Raw genomic sequence first — 23,325 nt, 5'->3', positions numbered from 1 at the left:
TATGATGAATCTACCTTGATTTACATTTGTTTAATTTTTAATTTTAAATCTTTATTTTGAAATCCGCTTTGGCATTATGTAATTTTCAACAATTATAATTATGCGGATTATATTATTCTATATAAAGATATTATCTATCTATATATTATCATTATATATATTATTATTGGGACGAATAATGTTTACCTTTGCTTTGGAATATATATACCAGTTATTTTTTTTGAGTGTTTTGTTTCTGCTTTATTTTAGCTTCTAGACTGATCCACCCCTCCTCACCTCCCTCGAAGTACAAACACATGCATTGCACTCGGCTCTCGCCGATCTGAAAGTTGTAAGTTAAGATAACCACGATTATCTACTATTTGCTTGAATCTTATCATTCCACAGCCTCTGTGAATCAGTGGAGCATATGGGATCTTATAAGAAACACTTGTCGGTGCGGTCTTGTGTTGTAACGTGTGGTGTTAGTGTGTCTTGTTGAAAAAATATAAAGTGAGTTAATATTCGGAAATAATAATGTCCAGGAACGAGGATACACCGATTGCCAAGTAAGTTATGGGATGCTGGGAAAACGGTTTATCGCCTGACTTCCTGGGCCAAAGTTTGCGCAGCGCAAAAAGTTGGCCGAATATAAAATCTCTTTTGGGCCAAATTAACATAAAGCGCCAAATGAGCTGCTGATTTGTTAAATAGGCGTAAGAGCGGACCGCGTGGGAGCAGTGACAACTGTCGGGTTCCTGGAGTCTTGGGATTTTCTAGGTGCGCACAGGCCTCCAAAAGTTGGATCGAAAGCTTAAAGTGCGACGGCTAACGTATTTTGCTTGCTGTTTTTTTTTCACTCGTTTTTCTTTTTTTTTTTTTGATTTTTTTTTCTTCCTTTGTGCAATTGCGTTGGAAAGTTGCAGAGCAAGTAGTTTAGCGCCATTTGCACTTTCCGTAGTAAAAATTACGCGCACTTGCTCTGGCACACCCACGCCCACCAACGCACGCCCACCCACGCACACACACACACCCATGCAACATGAGAAACTTATCAACGGGCACATCACACGCACACACACGTGCTGCTGATGAAGGCGGCGTCGGCGGAGTGGGCGTGGCCTTTAAGTAGTCATCGTAGTTTGCGTTAAGTAACAAAACTTCAAATTGAATTTTTCGCAGCACTTTTCATTTTAGCACCTATCAAAAAAACTCCTTTTTTCGGTGCATTTCGCCTCGCTTTCCAAAGCATCAAGCTCATTACAGTGGCAACTGCCTGCTGATGGACGGTCGGTTCGGTGGGGCTTATGGCAGTCAATGGCCCCACTGTACATTGTGTCTGCTTAAATGCCGCAGTGTTTTGTTGGCACCGGCAACGCTACGTTTTAATTCTCTGCCGGGGTTTTTCCAGTCGAAGCTGCCACGGAAAAACTTTTCTTGCTGTGGCTGCACTTACTTACTTCTCATTCTTTTGGGCGTCTTGCACTTGTTTACCGTGGAAAACAAGTGCATTTCTATAGAAACTTGTGCAGAATAAAACTAACGAATGGCACATTTTAATTAAAGAATTAGTTGGGAAAACGTTATATATTGTTTAGACCACATTCCAAACTTGTTTTGTGATGCACACTTGTAAGATTATTTCTAGTGGAACATCATAAGCTAAATATGAACATTTTGATTAAAACTAAAGCATTTAGCGTTTACAGTATGAAACTTATGAAACTTATCGGTATAATCTTGAGTTTTCCATCGAGTAACCATCTTCTTCTTCTGCAGACGCGACTCTGGACGGACGCGCCGTAGCAACTATGGCACGGCCCCATCCTTTCACCTGATGGAGCAGGGACAACCAGGTGTGAACGTAGTCGCTGGCAATGGCAACAACAATCACCCGGCAACGCCTGCAACACCTGCTCAAATTTTTTGTTTACACGGGCGGTCCAACAACGTCGAAGGTGAGTGAGGCAAGAAGGGGTTAAGTTAAGAGGGCCTGAAATGGGGTGAAAAGGGGTTGAAAAGGGGCTGCGAGGGGCTGAGGGGTGGGCTTAAAGCGGTGGCAAGGTGACTGTGACAAACGGCGGGGCACTTTCGTGTCGCTTTCAATCAGGTCGGACTGCCTCGCAGCAATTTGCAGTCATTCATAAATTATCAAGAAAACGCAGCAGGCAGCGGCATTTTGCACTAAAAGTCAAATGCAAACAAATCAAATTCGACAACAACGAAAATCAACCAAATTAGTTTTCACATTGTTATTTTTCCGTGTGTGTTTTCCCCACCACCCCCCCCACCCAATTTTTTAGGGTACCGAAGCTTGATTGTTCCTAAGCGCGGATCGTTGATTGTTTGCTTTCCTTAATTTTTTTTTTTTTATTCGGGTAAAATCGAAAAACTCGCTGCAATCTACTCGTGTTCGGACCCAAATGTATGGGTGACTGAGGAGCTGTAATATCGGGTAAATGCTCGCTAATTGGCAGACGGCACGGAAATCGTCGGAAATGAATGATGCCCGGCTATATAGGAATGCGGCAACTTCGCTGGATAAAAGCCGCTTGGAAATGCTGCACGAATATGGTGAGCAAACAACTTACCACCTACTCGAAGCTTTATTTCCGCCCATTCCGCTCACTATTCGCCCATACACCAACCACCCACAACCGCCCCTTGTCCCCGCGCCCAGTGTCATCAATCAGCTGATGATTCTCGAGGTTGGCAAACCAAATTATGATGGAAACTGGGCCGGCTAGCCGGAGAGCAATCCGCTGTCGCCGCCGTAGCCGCCGCCCAATCCGCCCAATCCACCCAATCCACTCCCCCCCATCAGCATCTGTGGCATAATCAAAATTTATGCTCTTTGCTGACACACCGCTGCTGGGAGCAGACCGCATCCCACCACTATGGCCATATGTCATAAATCGCCCGAGGAGCCAGTGTAACGCTCGCCATAATTTACGTACGACATCGTCGATGGACCAAATAAATGTTTGAATCATTTTTTTCATTCATTGCCATCATACATAGGGTCAGAAACCGAAAAATCGACGTGGCTATCTCAAGTTTATATTTTAATTTCCTGCGCTTCGGCTTTGAAACTAATCGCATACCCTGTAGGAAAGGATTTGGTATAAGTAACGACTGCATTCTCGGAAGCACTCAATATCAAAACTTCAATTATCAGCCATCTGTTCAATTACATATATAATACAATAGCTATGCCCCATTTTACTGACAGAAAGTACATTTAATGAGTATGCGATAGTCGCAAGTAGCGCAGGAAGAATGGTTCTGCTTTTTTGGCGATGATTCGATTTATTGGCAGACGAGCTGGGCCCAAAATGAAATTAACTGGCGTCTAGACGAGGTGGATCCGCTACTGAAAGCTGCCTCCATCCTACACTGCCACACACAGCGATATATTCTCGTAGTATATAGTATATATATTATGCAATCGTCTTGGGGCGCTCGGTGCATTCAATCATGGCTTGAGTTAGTGACTCCTATTAGATAGCTCAACTAGCCGAGTGCAGTTCGATGCAGCTGCATTGATTTGCTTTGGCCGTAGTTAGTCGTTTGTAAAACGCGCTCCAGATGGGTCCATTCGCAAATGCTGGAATACTAAGCAGTTCGAATAGGTCCGTGTCCATTGTTCCCTCGAGTGAACGTCTTCCCTCGTTGTTATCGCCGCGTGCTCCGATTTCCTGGTTATGGATGTGCTCAGGCGGAGTGAGGCGGACCAGAGCAATGGTAACTTGCTAATTAGGACAGGAGATGATGTGGCGTGGAAATATACATAGTATATCAGATGTGAAGTTATAATCAACATAATGAGCGCGTAATCAAATATGCTGAGCCCTCGTTAGCCGAAAGTCTGATTTGGTTTCATGAGGTATTCACTTCATTTGATGATATAAAGTTTGGGTATAGTCAGGTGTTTATTGCGCAAACAAAGCGCTTGCCTAAACAGTTAACAAAATCCAACAGCTCTAGCAAAGAAAGTGAAATTAAAATTATTATTAATATTAAATTATTAGAATTTTAAAAAGAAAGAATTTTGATGGAAATATTTTACTTTGAAAGCACTGGAAAATGATAAATAATATGAGCTTCAATTTGAACTATTTGAAATACAGAATACTAGGGACTTATATTTTTCCGTGTAACAAGTGCTTAATTATATAAAAGATGTTTCCAGCCATCGGATTGGATCATCTTTAGATCTCAGCTGGCGTAGATTCTGGGCACCTGTCCAGCTATTGGTATTGATATTTGCACATAATGGAATTGCTTTTGTCGCGTATTTATTTCTATCCAATTAATGCCTGTGCGCCGGCACCTAGCCATTCCCGTTCCCATTCCCTTGGCCCAACTGATGCAAGTGATGCCTGCGCCCTGCCATCCATTAATTATTTATAAGAACAAGTACAGAGCACAATTGTTGCCATGGCAGAACCAGATATGGATGTGAAGAAGGAGGAGAGAGCCGCACATCAGTGAATGTGGCGCCCATATCCACCGTCTTGCAGCAGCCCCCCCCCCCCCCCCCCCGGAATCCCAGAACATTAACCTCAGCTCCCCGGGAGTCCAACATACTTTCCGCATTGCGCAAACAAACAAGGCGAACGGAACGAGACCAGAACGGTCCAAGGCGACCAATTAAAGATGCAGATGGATCGGAGTTGTTTAAATTGCAAGTATGACGATTCTTATGCATCAGCTGGCCGCACTGGCTGCTCCACCGGAGGTGGAAACCTGAACCTGAAAACTCGAAACTGGATGCGGGTCTAATAGGTGAAATTTTCACGTGCCACAATCGTCGCAATCGCAGTTGCAGTTGCAGTTGCAGTGGCAGTTGCTCCTCCAGAGTGCCGGGCCTTGGTTATGCACAGGAATTTAATTTCGCTGCCGGCATTGTTACTGCCATTGTGTGAGTGTGTGGGCAAGGACATGGAGGATGTGGAGGATGTGGAGGATGAGGTGGTTGAGGAGGTGGCGGGAGCAGGTGCCAGCGCTGGAGCAGGAGCAGCCGGAGGAGTAGGAAGCGGTTGCCAGCAGACGCAGGCCAGGCGTCGGTGGCCTTGTGCTGGATTCAAATGAAGAAACCGCGTTCACATAGTCACCATGTCAGAGATGAGGGGTTGACACGCACGGAAAGGGAAGAATTAACACATGAATGGATAAAATAATATCAAAGCTATTTAAAATCAATGATAATTGATAGTCATTTAAAGTAATTACTTACAATATCTTTCAATATTTTTGGCTTAACTGGCACTAAAAATTTGAATTAAGTCAATTAGAAGAATTTAACTGAATTGAAATCTAAGCAGCATGCACCCTTTGGCTTAAAACATAACAACGACTTATTGTAAAGATTTGTATGCGAGTTGCAATGCTTACTTGACTACCAGGCCTAATTGCCAGAGCAAATCTGGGAGAGAACTCCTCATGCACGGGCTCATCTCTATGGCTTCCACTTGCAGAGCAGCCGAGCAGCCAGCGGAGCATATGCACATGCACGAAGCTCCTGTAGCTTTTCCCGCTCCGGACAATGAAAAGCAGCTTGGCGAGGAAAAGTTGAGGAGTGGGTGCAAAGACCGGAGTGCAAGTGCAAAGAAAATGCAGCGGAAATGACAAAGCATGAAATACGGCTGCGACAAATGCAATAAAGTATTTAATAGACTGCTCCTAGCCGACCGAGAGCCACCAACCAACACCAACCAACCAACCAGCCAGGCAACCGGCGAACCAAACCGAGCCGAGCAACTAGCAGCTACCAACTTTCGCCTGTCACTGACACCCAAAATGAATAAAACCAAAAAAAAAAAAAGAATAAAATAAGCGAGGAAAAGAACAAAAAAAAAAAAAAAACATAAAAACAAGCGCAGAAACCTCCGGAAATGGGCCATATACCGAATCCATATGGGAGGGGCGTGGCTGGCAAGGAGCAGCAGCAGGATCAGGAGCAGAAGTAGGAGCTGCGCTGGCGGTCATTATTCACGTACCATGTTAAATAAATTTAAATGCCTGTTTTGTAAATATGTATTGCATGCTCAGCGGCATAACAGATGGGCGACGTCCAACTCATTCCCCACAGGGAATACGAGTGTGCACTGGCACATTGTTAATTTACCACTTTTGCGAAAAAAAGAATGAGGTTATAGTCTTTGGCGGGGCTTAAGAATATCGCGAAATTTATTTAAAGGCCATCAATTGGGGTGCATCTGTGTAAGAACTTTTATCAACAATTACGAGTAAATGAGGAGCATGAAAGCAGGCGTAAATTGTTTAAAACAATTAGGGGTAGGCGCTTATGCAAAAGTTTTAATTCTACAACAATAAAAACTTTCACATCGAAGAAGCTAAATAATATGATTTGTTATTTATTTAAACCATAAGATACATAAGAAGATATATTATGTGTAAAGCATAAAGCATGACTTGTTAATATATCTTTGGATAATCTTAATCATTCTTATTTTGTTAGGTTTCTATTTTAGTTAATTCATGATTGTCAATGACATAAAGATCGTGAAAGGCTGTATTTTCCATATATTTTTTGTGCAGATGTCTTACATTTGTTAAATTCCTATATTTTTTTTGTTGTTTTCAGTCCGGGATCATTGTCATCGTGCCCGCAGCGAGGGCGTGGATGTGAAGGCTCGCCGAAAACTGATCATTGCGAGCATTTTGTGTCTGGTTTTTATGATTGCCGAAATCGTGGGTAAGTAGAGTTAGTAATCATAAAAAGGGCTATATGCATCTTTGGAGCCACCAATTGGACGAGTTCACAAAGGACTCTTTTCCCCCCTTCGATTTCTTTTTGAAATATTTCTTTTCCGTCTGCCTTTCAATTCCCAAACTAATTTTACTCACCTCTGAGAGAATCTGAGCCAACAAATAAACAAAACGTATAAAGTGAAAAGCGAAAGAAATAAGGTAAAGTCAAACAATGTGGGCAGCGAGGAATAGGGAAACGGGAAAAGGACACGACGAGAGGACGACGACGAGACGATTAAAAACTGAGGACCGGAAGTGCAACAATATGGCGACCGGAAGAGCTTACTGTCTGCCATCAGCCCTCCTCCATTTATGACGGCACCGGGGTTGGTTATACAATAAACATTTAATTTTCGAGTGGCGACGATGTCGACGGAGCTTCGACGGCTGTTGTCGTTAATCGCTTTGCAATTACCTACAATGTTCGCTGGGAAAAGGACAAAGGGCCAGGACTGAGGACCACGACTAGGCGGCTACCAATTCCCAGTTGCCAGGAAAGGATTTCATTTTTGCGCCCCTTGCTTTACGTTTTGCACTCTTTTTTCCTTTCTTTCGCTTTCAAATCGAAATTGTTGCTGCGATAATGGGAAATAGAGAGAAAGGGCTCCAACTCTCCACCCTTTTAATGTTTTCCGTCTGAGGCCGGGGGTATTGTCACTCGGCAGCCGTTTTGGGGGGTAATCCCCCAAAATCAGCATCCACAAGCCCCCCCACAGAATGTCGAGTTAATTTTTTGCGCATTTATTTACTTTCTCCCCAACCCGAACAGGTGGCGTCCTATCGAACAGCCTGGCCATCGCAACAGACGCCGCTCATTTGCTAACGGATTTCGCCAGTTTTATGATCTCGTTGTTTGCCATCTGGATTGCCGGGCGACCATCTACGCAGCGGTAAGTACTGCCCTCCGGAATGGAGACACTGCCAAAAGTCGTTTGGCCGGGTAGAGGGAAATCAATAAAACGTAAAGTTTCAATCTTTTTCGCATTTCTTTTGCTCACTATCTGCTGCCAACTCCTTTGGCATGGCTCGTCTGCGTCCTCCTTTATCACCGGGTCCTTGGGATCCTGCTCTCGGTAATAACGTAAAGCTATTCCTTAAAAATATTCTTCACTTCAATGTTGTTTGAACTTTTTGGGAAGACTTTAAGAATAATTAATGAAATAATACGAGCGAAAGATTCATTTATACTAACGTTCTGTTCACAATTATATAAATTCTTAAAAATTACATTAAAAATAGGCTTATCTTTGGATTCTAATGTTTTATATTTTAGTATATTCGGCATTTTTATAACTTAATCAATTATCTCTAGCTTCCAAGACAACAAAAGGGAAGGAAAGCTGACAAATCATTCTATTTGCAAGCCTTGAATATAAAATTTCTTTGCAAAACACTTCTGAAGAGGATTCCCCTTATAACGAGCGTATCTGCATTGGCCTGCAATTTATATTTCCCTCTTATAAGGCTGCTCTCCACCATAATTTCTGTCGCTCGACTTGGCCATCCTCCATATCCTTGGCTGCTGCTGCCTGCATTTCCCATTCGCCATCGTCTAATTAGGCGAAAAGCCTGTTTCCAAATTTTCAGTGCCTTCCTCTGCGTCTGCGGGCCCCTGTGTTGCTTTTGCTCACAGTGTTGTCGAAATTTTATTTTTAGGGGGAATATTCAAGTTATATCCATAATACCTTTTTTAAGTTAGCATTATAACGAAATGAATAAGAAAATATGTGAATTTTAAGGGACGAAAGTCACAAGTTGCTTCCATTTTGGAGCTTTTCTCTTTGATCTTAATTTGAAAGTACTTAAACAACATAGTTTTTTAATTTATTTTTTTGATAATCTTCAACATTTGGGATTCCAAATCTATTCCTGCGAATGTCTTTGGATAACGATGACATTTTTTTTTTTAAATAACGTCTAGTTTTTGAAGTAGCTTTTGGCATCACTGGTTGGTGCTGTTGCTGCTGCGCACTGTACATTTGGCCGTTGCACATTTTTCAATTGGTCTTTGGGAGCACTCCTTTGTCTCCGCCCCAACATCCGGCCCCCAGTGTTCCCCTTCGCCGCACGCCCCTTTCCCATACGGCATCCATCTTAGGCTGAACTAGAAGGAGGGAGGCAAACGGCACGTTCTGCTCATTCATGCAAAAATCTCACTCACTCGACGACTCGACTGCAGCCACAAAGTGAATAATGAAAAACTTTTGCAATTTCAAGCGTGTTGCATGGTAATTTTGTAAATTTCGCTCCTGCCATCAGACTCCCGGACTCAGAGCCTCCGTTGCGTTGATGTTGCTTCTGTTTCTGTTTCTGTTCCAGTTGCTCCTGCATGCTGCATGTTGCTGTTGCTGTTGCTGCTGCTGCTGCTGCTGCATGTTGCAGCAGTCTCAGTCTCGGGCTGACGCTGAATGCCTCTCTCTTTGGGCCTGGTCCTCTGGCTGGTTTTGGTTTCAGTGCGGTTCGCAGCCTTCCTCCATATTTTGGTGGCTCCTTCGCCCACCGCACCACCCATTTTGGCGCTCTGGCTGCCGTTGCCGAGTTGACAAGCCTAATTTATCAAAACAAAACACATTTGCACAATTGCAAAGGCAAACGCAGAAAACGAAATGCAAAAGCTAGGTAAAACCAAGCACGGTACAGTGGAATAATTCAATTAATACCTGCGGTATATTCCATGATAATGAATGATGCAAATTTGCAGTAGCAAAGGATTTGTGTAATGACATAGTTTGATAAGTGCCAAATTTCTTCGAGTAGATCAATTAGCAGTGGTTAATTAGCTCAAAGCTAGAGTAGCGTTGCAAATAAATTGGCCTAAATTAAGTAACTTAATTCGCTAATATTTCTTTATTATATAGTAACTACTGATTTCAAACTGCTATCTTTGCTAGCATCTAGCATTTCTCACTTTTTCAAAAGTATCTTAAGATATTATAAAGCTACATAATTGCTATCCTTAATATACTATCCTTTTAATTTCATTTCCCTATATATCTGACTTTGTTGGCTGCCAAAAAGTTAGTTTGGCATAACACACTACCGTATTTCATTATCGCTAATCCCAATTAAGTGTTTTGGCTACTTTCTTTTAATTATCGCACCCGGTCCCAGTGTGCCGGAACCACCATTGAGGTAGCGATGTTGCTGCTCCTCCGTTGGGAATAGAAAGGACCTAAGGACCGGCGGGCCGGCGGGCCGGCGGACGAGGGGGTGTGCCGCCAGCAGCAGGCGGTCATTAAGCAAATGGCTGCACTTGCAACGCCAACTGCAAGGCCCCAACTATACATATATATATATATTTGTACATACAGAGGTATTTGTATACACACGTATAGAGAGCTCCGCCATACATTGACACGGCTGGGTGTGTTTTTTGGGTGGTTTCTGTAGGGTTTGCTGGCTTTGGCTCCAGGAGTGAGAATACGACGGATGTTTGCTGGAAATTAAATTGTATTATTATGGCGAGACATTCGTTGCTGTAGCTGCCTGCTGCCTTCTGGCATCGCATTAGTTAGCAGGCTGGCAAAATTGTTGCCTTTTGCCATTATTTCAATTTTATAACGAGAGTGGTCGCTCCTCCCACTCCCACTTCTCCCACTTTCACCTGTCGGTTACCGGTTGGTCCTGGTTTTGGTCCTGTTCCTGGCTCGTTCTGATGTGGCTTGGCTTGTTTTCTGGTCTAGGTTGGGCTTTAATTGAACGACCCTCGACTTGGTCACTGCCGCCTCTGCCGTTCAGGTGTTGACTTTGACCCAACCAAAAAACGAAAAATACGTTATAAAAAACTACATGAAAAATAAGCAAAAGGGGGGGGGGGTGGGCGCACATGCAAAACGCTCATTACATTAGGGAAATCCTGGAACACACTCTCCTGGCCGGCGAAATGTTATCATTTGGGGGAGCAGCCGCGCCCCTAAGCGAACTCAAATTAAAATGGCATTTGACGAATTTTGGTCACATTTATCAAGTCGTGTTAATTTTCAACTTGCCCACAGTGACCTCTCTTTATGTCATCAACAATTTATGTTTCGCTTGTGACCGATAAGTTTGTCTTTTCACATCCCCCCCCCCCTCTCCTTGGGGCTTAGAAAAGGATATTATTTTCTGAAAGCGGTTTATTTGACTGAATCTATGTGTTAAGAGCACGCAATTGTCACCAATGCATCTGGTGCTTTGTTAATGAGGAAATAAAATATTAAACAGCTCAATTTTAGCTCAACTAAAATAAGGCAACTTGCATTAATTGGGAATTTAGTAAGCAAGCTAGCTTGTTTCAACAAAATATCAAATATGAATATGTGAAACTAAAAGTTTAAAACTATGAAATGTATAAAAAAAAGGTACGCTAAAGTGGCACAACTATTAAAGCCATCCAGAACAAATAAAGTGCAATTATTGTTTGCATATAATAGTTTGTTAGTTGGCAAAGTTGTCGCCATCGCCAAAGTAACAAAGTTTTGCCATCCTTATCGGGTGGCAAGTGGAAATTTTTCGCTCGTCTCCATCGCAGCCTCATTATCTTCACCTGCCCCCACATTAATTAAGCTCCACTCGCTCTTATCTTTGACAGGATGTCCTTCGGCTGGTATCGGGCTGAGGTTATTGGCGCCATGGCCTCCGTCTTCATGATCTGGGTCATCACGGGCATCCTCGTTTGGCTGGCCATCGGACGACTCATCAGCGGCGACTACGAGGTGAATGCGAAGATCATGCTGATCACATCCGGCCTGGCCATATTGGTGAATGTCATGTAAGTACAGTCGAATGTTTCATCCTGATATGCAGATCTTTGATTGCTGGCGGTCTGTCCGACCTGTCCTGTTTGGCCCATCCGTGCGGCGGCAAAGTTTTCCCCTGTTTTCCCCTGGGCAGTTTTCCAATTGCAATTGCCGCAATCAACTTGTCCCGGGCATGAAGCACCAAATGGGTCAACATGGTGCACACTCCGAATGCCTCCCGATCCCAGGCCAACTGCTCGATTCCTGGATGGCATTCCCTTACGTATCCGCCAGTTGTTGCCGCAACTTTCTCCACATTTTAGCGACAACTTTTTCCGCAAGTTTAGAATTTCTTCTCGTTCTATTTTTAGCGTATTTTTTTCGCTTCTTATTTGATTTTTTTTTTTGTACTTTTCCTTCTGCGTCAACAAAAGCCAAAAGGCGGCGTCGACGAGGAGTTTGCTGGTGTTTGTGTTGGCCAGCCCCAAAGGTGGAAAATTCTCTAGGCGGGATGGGGTAACGTGCCATCGAAGATGGTTTCGATAATGCTCCAAACGGCGGCCAATGGGGAGCCCCTCGGCCATTGGATTTCTTTTCAGTTTGGCTAGCTAAAAAAATAATCGAGGCCCGCAAAGTTTAACGTTTTACTTAATTTAATTGTGATTTTTCAATTGATTTTTTGTTGTTGTTAAACGCTTGCCGGTTCAGTTAAGCCAAAGTAATTGAAGATTGGATTTGTTTTTATTAAGCTTTAAAAATATATTGGGCTTAACCAGAGTTCGGAAAGTTATTATGTTATATTTGTTTAAAGAGGGAATATATATATATTTATTTAAGCGAATATAAAAATATTCACTATTTAAACCTTCATTTGAGATATAACGTGTTAGTGAATTTTAGTTACGTTGGGTTCTAGAAGGGCATTTCCAGTTCGCCTAATGAATTACTAATCGTTTCGCTTGTTTTGATTTCGCCAAGTGCAAAACCTGCAAGGATCTGCCTCCTCCGTTCCCCTTGTCTGCCACGCCCCGCTCCTATGCCAGCCCCTTTCCCCATTGATGCTCATTCATGTGGCTGTCGAAGCATAGTTTTTGGCGCATAAATCGCAACGTTCAATGCCGAGCTAACACTAACGTGTGTGTGGACCCCTACTCCACCCACCGCCCATCGCCCACTGAGCGCCCCTCCGTGCCACGCCCACCTCAGCTCACCTACATATTTTCCTGCACGAGTGTTGCTGCAGCTGTTGTTGCTTTTGTTTTTGTTGCCGCTAGTTGGGCGGTAGCGCAAAAATTTTCCAGTTGACGTTGGCATTTTCAGTGTTTGCCACTTGAATTGTTTGATTACGTGAATTGATTGTGAAAAACGTGCAGCAGAAGCAACTCTCCTGGCTTACAGATTTGTCCAAGAAGAAGACGTAGAAGATGGCCGGACTTTGTGGAGATGGGCGGTGGGCGAGGGGCGTGCCGAAGGCCATCTGTGGATGCTGCCATAAAAGCAGGAAGTTAAGTCAAGTCAATACCGAAGCATACTCCTTATTCGTATACATCGAAAAAAAATATATTTCAGTTTCTTTAGTTCACTTCTCTATTCAGCAATTGAATTTTCTGGGAAAAAAAGTAAAGAATCTTAAGTTGGTACGCATTTTTTCCGGTGTACCTTTGACCTGTGTTCGAACAACGAAATTAAATGGCCACCTTTTACCGTTATGCGTTCGGGCAAACGAGTTAGCTGCAAGTTTTAACTATTTTCAGTCCCGTTTGCTCTCGTTGTTATTGAAGGCATTTTACTTAGTTTCATTTAGTTGTTGAGAGCTCTCTGGATTTTATTTTTGCCAGTTTTTAGTTCAATTAGCACAATGCCGAAAATAGCTGGAAAACGCTACACACACACACCCACATTCGCATACACACACACACACGCACTGAATTTTCCGGATTCGCTTTGTGCGTTGTTGTTGGGTTAACTTTTGAGTGGCGGCAACGACGTCCGTCGACTTCACATCGTTAAAACGCCCATTAGGGCCAAAAGCGGTGAAAATGGAGAAATAGAACGAGAAATGCTGGAAGAAGAGAGAGAGTGAAATCGCCAAAGTACAATGAAACTTAGCTTCGATCCTCATTGCATTCTCATTCATTCTTTTTCACAATATGTTACCATAGTAGTTGTAATAATGAAGTTGCTGAAAAAACATAGCATACTTTCTGGATGACCAGTATTGTGTTCTTGTGCTAATTGAGCTACGATTAAAATAATAGTTAATATAGTTTCTTAAATCAACCTTAAGTCAATGACCTAGCATCAAAAAAAAATAATAATAATTTAGTGGTAGAAATTTAATAGCGCATTAGATCAAGAAAATGCCTTATAAAGAGTTTCCACTGTGCCTGACCTTAAACTGCAAGTGGGACATTAGCGAGAGCAAATGCCAGTGAAATATGAGAGGTTTATTCTGGCGGGAAAGGCAGCGGGAAAGTGCTGGGGCAGCGAGGTGCTAAAGCAATTACAACCAGCGTGTGGAGTTGAAGGCGCTTAGCCGTGGGAATGGCAGTTAGGACAGATGGATGAATGCGCAGACAAATTTCTTTAAAGCAATCAAATAAATTTGATACAGAGTCCGTTTTTGTGGCAAATGCAATTTAAATCAAACTATACAAGATACTTACGTTTCAGTGGAAAACTCTTCTCTTTGTAATTTATCTAAATTTATATAAAGTAGTAATTTATATAAAGTAGTTGGTATAGCAAAAGTTTTAAATACCCTAAAAATGCTTCAGCTTCTGTTGCAGTTCCTATCTGTCGTATAATTTCTCTTATGAATTTGCTTCTTTCACTTGATATATTTTTTTTGCTCCTTGCTTGTGTTTAGTGTTCACTATGTGAACGTTGAGCCTGGCCTGGTCGTCGGTCCTCCGTTTTCCTATTCCCGGCAGCCACTTGAGACCGAAGCTGGCCAAAAGCTTGTTAGCCTGACAACTCAATTTCATTTTCAATTTCTTAAGACCACGCTGTGATGGCCCAGCCAGCTCGGTTCGAAGAAGTTACCAGGCCAAATGTGGCCATAATTTGTCAAACAGCAAAGAAACAAAAAGCGGGAAAAAATATAGCAGACGCCAGAAGAAACACAAGGAGAAAATAAATATAAACGGTGATGAAGAAGGAGCAAACACTTCCTTCGCCGTTTCGTGTGGGGCGTCGCGTTGATGGGCACTAAATAAATTGTTCAGAGCGCCACATCCTAGCTTCAGATTCAGGTAGCAGTGGTGCCAAATCAGCTGTTTTCCGATGTTTCATAAATAAAAACGAGTACTCGCTGGAAACAACTTGTTCATAACCCCAAAAAGTAGACATAAATATTTTTATGTTGAAAATTCCATAGTGGGAGTCTATAAATAGATCTGTTTTTATGTTTATATTCAATCCGGTTTTTTTTTTATCAATCAATCAAAGATTTAAATCCCCTAATCAAAACTCTAAAAATCGAAATTTTTATTCTAAAATGTGGTAAGATACCTAAAAATTCATTATTCGAAAAATATTAGTAACCTAGTAATCAAATCCACGTTTTTTTCTGAGTTATGTTGAACACCACTCTGTAGTCCCTACTACCTCCTACTATTTCGATCCTAACCAGCGTGGTCACGCGGTCAGTGATGGCGGTCCATGGTGGCGCCAGGGATTCCATGCGGAGCACATACGCTTTTCGACTTTGAACATCCGATTGCCGAGGCATTACCCCCACCACTCTGCCCCTTGTTCCACCTCCACCGATCCCCTCCTCCTGCGCTATGTGTCCTCGAGCGCAAAAAATGCCAATGCGAGCGACATTCCCCGGCCATCAGGAGAGGCCCCTCCCAGCTGCCCATGCTCCTCCGTCACCCCGGCATTGTTGTTCCAACTGTGGCGCTGTAATTTGTAGCGCGCAATGAAGCATTTCCCCTTGATTTTGCGGCATCTTTACTCGCCTCGTTAGTGGCCAACAAACGACAGCAGCAGCCATGACAACACCAGGACTCGGATAAGTCTGGGAATCGGGAGCTGGTAGCTGCAAGCGGAGTCCTGCGACCCAGCAGAGTGGCCAAGGACCAAGGGGAAACGGGTCCGCTGTGTGTGGCGTATATGCCACGTCCTGATTTAATTGACAGGAACATAAATATTAGCGCATATCTTGACTCAGCTCGCCTTGGCTCGGCTAGGGCTTTAGCTTTGGTCGCGTATGTGACTGTTGCCAGGATTTTGCAGCCACTAAGGATGTCTCGAGGCATGTGGGGTGCTCTGGTCCTAGTCTGTCGTGATCCTGGTCTCAGTTTGGTCTGTCACCCGGATGAGCAGCTCGTTAAGCTGTCGGTCCAAGAAGCCAAGGAGCGGAGCACAAGGAACCAGGACCTGGATGAAACGACAACGGAACACGTTTATTTCGCTCATCGCAAACTAACGCGCACTTTACACCAAGGTCTTATATTTTATTGGGCTAGTCGAGTTTCTAAGACAGGCGCTATAAATTCTCCCAAAATTTTAGAGTAGTTTGGGTTAGATCTAATCAAAGATTAAACATATTTAATGCTATTTTACCCCTTCGAATTCAGTGCCAGTAACATTTTATCGCCTGGCGTAAACTCCTTTTAAGACCAACAGAATGTCTTTAAGTCATCAATTGAGTACGTCAATTAGCCGCCAATCGATTTCCCAGCAGAACTTTCCCACTGCGAGGGGGATGGGTACTTGGTCTGGTCTATAAGAACGGCTAGATGGTTCCGTTCCGCTACGCGGCTGCTCACTTTGCTGCTTTGTGTTTGCTCCTGCCAATGGTTGTGCGTAATTTATGCCAGTTTATTTATTGATGCCCGGCACTGCATTGTTTCCCCAAAAAGCCGGCTAAGTGCAGCCGGCGGCGACGGACAGAAAGAGCCCGGTCCGTTGGCATGTCGGTCGGTCGGTCGGTCGGTTGGTCGACCATGGCCTTTTTCCCCAAATAGAAAAGCCATAAATCTGCAATGTCGGAGCATTTAAAATGAATAAAAAGTCAATGTGCCGAGCTATTAACTGCCGATCCACGCCGTGAGCTGGGCGCATAAGAGCGAGTGGGGGAGTGGTTGCAAAAAAACAGAAACCGGAGTTTTGGGGATTGGGGAGAATGGTCGGTCTGGTCAGCCGGTTGCCATTTTCGACAATACATTTGTATTTGCATGCGGCAATGTGTCCGGACGTACTGAACTGGAGCAGCCCAGTTGGGCCGGGGTCGGAATCATCGGACAGGAGCGGTTAGTTTGGCTGGTCGGCTCGGAGGATCCCTCGCACAGGATTCGTACACACCTTCCGGTACACAGAGCGGCAAAACAGTCAACATTCAGCATTCAACAGTGAACGGTGAACGATGAACCCTGAAAGCAGGGCTCTGAATTCGGGATGGTGCATCCACCAAAGGGAGGGGGCACGGTACTGCTGCTGCTGCTGCACACTGTACAGTGCTTAAAATTATTTATTTTGAAAAGAAAAGTGTAATTGATTTATGGAAATGGCTGCGCAACCTATAAAGTCTAGTTAAAGGGTTTCGAAAATATATGGGCGATGAAATAGAAATACTAAAAAGCTGTGCAATTTAGTGTTATGTATATTTTTATAAATTGGCTGAGGAAATCATAAAATATTTTAGCTTTATGTTCGTTATAAATGGCGATAAGTGTATTTAAATAATTTCGTATATACATTTTTTACTCAACTTGCATTTGGTGTTCTTTTAAAATTCAAGGGATTATCAAAAATACTATGATTCGAAATCGAAATATGCTCTCGAATTCCGCACAACATTCCTGTGCATGCTAGCACTGACAACACCCGCTTTAAATTGCATAACAAAGATTTGGCTTCCGTGCAGCTTAATTCCATTTGAGGACTACTTCGGCCACTCGGCTCCACTGTCCATGACCTGAGTGTGTTTGTTTGACTGTGCGGTGCGACTGTTGTTGGTGCATTAAAATGCTGAAATAAAATGCCAAACAATGCAAAAGCGTTTCCCGCATACCGTTGCCACAGCCCCACACCCCCTTTTGTCAGCCAGAGCACACACACAGACCAAAAACAAAAAAAAAACGAACATTTTGGGTGCGTTTTTGTTTTCATACTGTGGCCAGGCTAACGTGCCCCCAACTGGTATGGTTTTTCGGTGCAACGCGGGGTTGGGTTGGTGGTGGCACAGGACCGGCACAAAATAGCTTGCAACATTGTCAAGCATATTAAATATTTGTGATAACGTTTCCAATTTCTCTCTCCAACTCGGTTTAGCATGGGCGTTCAGCTGCAGCATGGCCATTCGCATGGCCTGGGCGGTGGGCATGGTCACAGCCATGGTGGTTCCAAGAACGCATCCCATGTGCAGGCCACATCCACACCATGCTCCGATTCGCCCAGCCAGCGTATTGAGGGCGGTGTGGCCTACGCGCCCGAGGATGCCGAATTGCCTGGCGGCGGGCTGCCAACGTTCTCCTACCAAAATACCAAGTTGGTCGATCCCACACTGGATTTGGAAATTGCTGCCGTTCTGGCCGAAACGGCACCCGGATCACATCATCACGGCGGACCGGTTGGACGCGAGGCCGTCAACATGAATGTCCGGGCAGCCCTCATCCATGTGATTGGCGATGTCATCCAGAGCGTGGGAGTTTTTGTCGCCGCTGGCGTGATTTACTTTTGGCCAGAGTACTCCATCGTTGATCCCATTTGCACGTTTGTGTTCTCCATCATTGTGCTCTTCACCACGTTCACGATCATGAAGGATGCGTTGCTGGTGAGTCTAACTGGGTTTTTTCTCACTTTTCTTTGATTCCTTTGGCAAATTTAACATACTTTTATACTCATTTTGCGAAAAATCTCAAATGCTCAGTGCCTTTTTCGGACTTATCAGATTGCTTGTAAACACTGCTCCTTGTTTGCCATTTTTCCCCGCAGGTGCTCATGGAGGGGACTCCCAACTATATGCACTACGCCGAGGTACTGCAGATTTTCCAAGGCATCGAGGGCGTTGAGCGGGTGCACAATTTGCGCATCTGGGCGCTGAGCATTAATAAAGTGGCGCTATCTGCACATTTGGCCATTGGTAAGTAGCTGCCCCCAGGCCGTCGGCCTTTTCCGAGCAAAACAGCACCAGCACAAAACAGACCAGACCAGACCAGAACAGACCAAACCAAACCGAACCGAATCAGACCAGAAAGGTCGTTGGGGTGGCCTTTGCCCTGATGCATGTGTTTGTCCGAGTGGGTGGGAGTTCGTTGGGGCATGGGCCATGGGGTCGCGCTTTTGGGCATCGAGGGTAATTATCCCAATGGATTTGTTGTTGTTTTAAGCTGCACTGCACCCCCCGCTGGCACGGGTTCATAGCCCATGTCCATGGGCAGACAGTGAGCAATTAGCTTAATTATTTTTGAAATGGCTTTTTAAGCGTGGACAATTTTGATAGAGCCAGCGAGTGCGATAGCAGCGGAGTTTGGTACCCATTAGTGTTATCCTCCTTATATTACCTAATCGTCTAATCGTTTGCCCTCACTGCTCTTCTCTCCACCGAACAGCTGAAAATGCGAATCCGAAGAGGATCCTGGATGCGGCCACATCGGCGGTTCATTTGCGCTATAACTTCTTTGAGACCACCATCCAGATCGAGGACTATACCGCCCAAATGGAGAGCTGCCTGCAGTGCAATGTGCCCGAGAAGTAGAGTTCTGATACCGCTTACACAACCAAATTTGATAATATAGTTCAGTGTGTATTCAATATTTATTCTGCTGTACGCCCGATAAGAGTGACACCCCCGTCTATCCATGTATTGTGTAAACAATCCACGATTTCGGCTAGGTCCGACCAACAAATCGACTATAAAATATAATATAATAATAAAACTCGCGTTGATTGCCCCCACATATTTACGCCCGTTTGTTGTTTATCAGTTTATCAGCAACACCTGAGCGTCGATTAATATATTCTGCATTACATGTACCCATCATAAAGTGTCAAACAGCTGGAGTGGTTTAACATATTCCGCTTTACATGTGTATAATATATAACGCTCCTATGATGGCGTTCACTTCATCATAAGCTGGTGACAGTGTGTTGCAAGCTGGTGATAAATATCACACTCATAATAATCTGAATAATACGGAATACACAGCATTATTCAAACTTCACTCACTAGACTTTTCATTGCTTTGGCTGATGGCTTTAGTGTGTCGAGAGTTTCGAAAAAACCTAATTGGTTCTCGATCCCAATCAACTCTATCGAAATGTGGTGGTTACAATTTTTAATCGAATTCCCAATCGCCATCTCTTTGGGGCCAATGATTCTTTTTTTTTTCATGATTCCCAGCGGTGCATTTTTGCAAAACGGTGGAAACTCGTACGTATTTTCCATCAAATTCGATGCATGAGCGATATGCAAACACGCATAAAAGTTATTAAGCTGCCGATGGCTCCAGCTCCGGCTACGTTGCACCCAAAAATGGACACCGCGCCCTGAAACTAATGCCAACTTATGGGAGGGAAGGTGGTGGTTACGTGGGTGGTGGGCAGGCCAGACCGCGGTGGTCTGGCCAGCCATCACACCTGGCGGCGGCTTACCTGGCCGGCCCACTGCCCAATGTCATTATGCATAATTTTGATGTGTGGCCATTGCGTAAGCGACATTGCGTGTGGAACGAAGCGTCGCTTTCAAATTATGTCTAAATTGTTGGCCAGCTAACTGGGAGTTGTGGCGCTTTGGATTGGTGGGAGTGGCACTGTCTACCGTCATCTAACAGTCGGCGCCTAATCGCCGCCAATTTGTTGACAGATTTGCATGCCTCCGGCGAACAGAGATCCCACCGCCGCCACCGTCACCTTGAACAAATGCCGCAAATTTCCGCCAAACTGAAGGGCCAAAGACTGTGGCTCACTTGTCCGGACGGGGAAGCCCCCAAGACGTGAGCGGTAGTGGCACAAAAATTGGCCAAAGACCCATAACAACCCACTCCGATATTCCACTCCTTGCGCATGCGCAGCTGGCGCTGTACTAAAAAAAATAGAGGACTAAAAAGAGCAGCCGAGAGCAGGATGTTTTCGTGCTCCGTGTGCCAGCGTTGCGGCTTTTCCTTTGGCGGCCACTTGACCTGCACTTGGAATCGAATGCACTTCGCCCACCGCCAGCCAGGATGCGGACGCACACTTTAAGAGATTAACATTCACGTTGGCCGCATGAAAACTGAATGATTAAATGTGGAGTCGCTGGGATAAGAGCGGGAAATAATCTGGATTTTACTCATGAGTATTCAAAATATAAAAGTTATAAAATCAACATAATATGATGTATTTATACCAATAATATAAATTACACCCCCATTTTAAGTTTATCAGTGCCACAAGGGGTTGTAAAAATGTAAGGCGATGCGGAGATTAAATTACCGCGTGGCAGGCATAAGTCATTAATATAAAATTACCTTCTAATAGGCTTTGTATCGATTTTCATCAGCCACCTGAGACATTTTTACTCGAAGCTGTAGGTGTCCTCACTTGCATAATTTGTAGGAAAACCGGATGATTTATTTACTGTGCCGACAAAAGTAGCTGAAATCATTGGATAAAACGATTTCAATCTATAAGTGTAGTGTTGCATAATTAGAGACTAGATTGCAACAAAAAGTATAAATTAAATTGATCTAGATTGGCCAAGAAGTTCGCGTGGCTCAAAAGGTAATTGGATAAGCTTTTGATTAAAATATAACATTTCTGGGAAAACTTAAAGCTTTTGATAATTGTTTGTCCCGTCGCCCACGGAAAAGCCACCCATCTTTCTGTCACGATTTCACTTCAACATTTCGCGAAAATGCACAACAAAACTTCGCCAAGAAATTTCGTGTGCAATTTCGACGGCGGAGGGGTTTTTTTTGGGGGGGCTAAGACGATGACGTCCAACGTCGTTGCTCATTAAAAACTTTTAGCCAGTTCGAACTTTTCGAGCCGGGAGATAAACAACAAGCAAGACAAGGCGAAGAGTGCAAATTATAAATGCACAAAGTAAACGAAAAGGGCGCGAATTTATTTATTTTTTTTTTTTTTTATGTCGTACATGAAAACTGGAGCATGATAACTACATAAAACATGTTGGGCCAAAGCGATTTATGATACATGATGGGATCATAGTAAACAACTATTAAATAAGAAAACTGTGGCAAAAATAAAAAAAACTGTGGCAGAAAACTGTGACTTTAAGCCGACATAGATTGGCCGAACGCCGCCCCGGCGGAAAACAAGTGCATTGCGTATTTTAATCAAGGGAAAATTGTATTGAAAAATATTGTTAACAATAACAGGCAGCAGCGCCGGCATCGGTGCATTTTTTAAATGACCCCACCGTACAGGCCAACATGTGACAGCCGTGGCGGCGACAATTAAAACTTTTTACTAGCATTCAAATTTTTCAATATAAACCGAACGAACGTTCTCCGCGGCCATCGTGGCCGTAACTGACCGCCGCCTGGAACACAACGGCCATACAACAGGGCCAATACACAGGGCCAAACAAAAAGAGCCATAATAAAAAAATCAGCTGAAATAAAAGCAGTGGCAAGCAAAAGCCGCGACATTTCCATGCTGTGTAAAAAGGGAGGTGAGCTCCCGGAAAATGGAAAATGGAGTCTGAGCCGGGTGGCGTGTGAGGTTCCACAGATCGTTGAAAGCGACATTGAAATAACAAAAAAAAAAAAGCGAGAATGAGGCTTACTTCGAAAAGGCAAAGATTTAATACCCTTTACCAGTTTAAAAGTTGTACCTGTCAGTTGCTGATCCCCATCATTTTTACCAAGGCTGTTGAACCTTTAAATATATTAACAGAGAGCTCAGAAAAACATTCAAATTCAGCCGTATCAAATTTGTATTGTTTAAACTGATAATAACTTAAAGAAATATTTGAATAGCTTTTTATTGAAATTAACCAATTTATTTTTGACAGCTAGATTGTCTTTGAATATACAAGAATTATGTATGCAGCTGTCAATTTAAAAATACAATGAATTATGGTTTGATGGAATTGCAATTAAGTGCCAGCACTTATTATATGGCAGAGCATCTGAAGAAGTCACGATTATATTTGGATAGGGTATATAGAAGTACGTGCCTGTTCGTGAGGAAAGTGCAGAAGGTCCGCCGCTGGGCATCTGCCAGTGCAATATTTGTCTATGAAAGGAAGTCGCGACGAGTGGATGGTACGGGGGGTAGGTGTTGGTGGGCGGTGCCAATATAATTCCACATCGGATGCATTGCAGTTGCTTAATAAAGCTTTAAAAAATGCCATAGCCATAGCAAGCGAAATATTTAATTGATGAATGGGAGGGAATTGTTGATGCTTTAGTGCCAAATAAAACGTGTATGTTCTTTAACAAATAGGTTAGCCAGCAGGCTTTTTGAGGCATTGTATTTTTTGACAATATATGCAGAGCACTAAATTCTTCTTAAAAAGTGCATTATTGCTTAAACCAAAAGCACTCGGACTAAAAGCGTCAAACAAAATCTATTACAGTCCAAGCATCTCTTTTTGTCAGCAAACAGGCAGGATATACAATGTGTCAAAAAGTTTTCCGCCAACTTTTAAGGTTTGGCAAACTTAACTGGGACTTCGCCGAATTAAAGTCCAAAATATTGTGTTTATTTCTTAATGCAGAAATAGCCATGAATTATGTAGAATTTAATCCGAAAGCTTTGCCGAAACGGATCGATGTTGCTCGGTGCCCGCAGTGGGGCCTTGAAGATGCACTTTTCTTTTATTTTTCGTTTTGCCCGGCAAAAGAGTCCAGGCAGCAGAAGCTACAACAAATTGTTGCCAAGTTTTCTAGCG

At 43.5% G+C, this 23,325-nt stretch overlaps 1 protein-coding gene across 2 annotated transcripts; it reads left to right on the top strand.

Moving 5' to 3' along the window:
• The first annotated feature begins 396 nt into the window (after positions 1 to 396).
• ZnT35C (Zinc transporter 35C) lies at positions 397 to 19,383 on the top strand. 2 transcript variants are annotated; one of them, NM_135897.5, is made up of 8 exons: positions 397 to 548; positions 1,759 to 1,937; positions 6,590 to 6,700; positions 7,526 to 7,646; positions 11,327 to 11,506; positions 17,757 to 18,258; positions 18,420 to 18,567; positions 19,037 to 19,383. In NM_135897.5, the coding sequence occupies exons 1-8, from the start codon at positions 517 to 519 to the stop codon at positions 19,180 to 19,182; spliced, it is 1,419 nt and encodes a 472-aa protein (NP_609741.3). In that variant the 5' UTR covers positions 397 to 516; the 3' UTR covers positions 19,183 to 19,383. The 2 variants fall into 2 exon arrangements, with proteins under 2 accessions (NP_609741.3, NP_723901.1); NM_165105.3 differs by lacking the exons at positions 397 to 548; positions 1,759 to 1,937 and adding an exon at positions 2,151 to 2,553.
• The last annotated feature ends 3,942 nt before the right edge of the window (positions 19,384 to 23,325 follow it).

This window comes from Drosophila melanogaster, chromosome 2L (genome assembly GCF_000001215.4).
Source record: "Drosophila melanogaster chromosome 2L".
Lineage (NCBI taxonomy): Eukaryota > Metazoa > Arthropoda > Insecta > Diptera > Drosophilidae > Drosophila > Drosophila melanogaster.
This window is presented reverse-complemented; position numbering and strand designations above follow the sequence as displayed.

Bases quoted from the DNA above. Each gene is read 5' to 3' on its own strand.
- ZnT35C (NM_135897.5), top strand. From the start codon at position 517: ATGTCCAGGAACGAGGATACACCGATTGCCAA. The intron at 6,701-7,525 runs GTAAGTAGAGTT...CAACCCGAACAG, and splicing joins TATGATTGCCGAAATCGTGG to GTGGCGTCCTATCGAACAGC. The intron at 18,568-19,036 runs GTAAGTAGCTGC...TCCACCGAACAG, and splicing joins ATCTGCACATTTGGCCATTG to CTGAAAATGCGAATCCGAAG.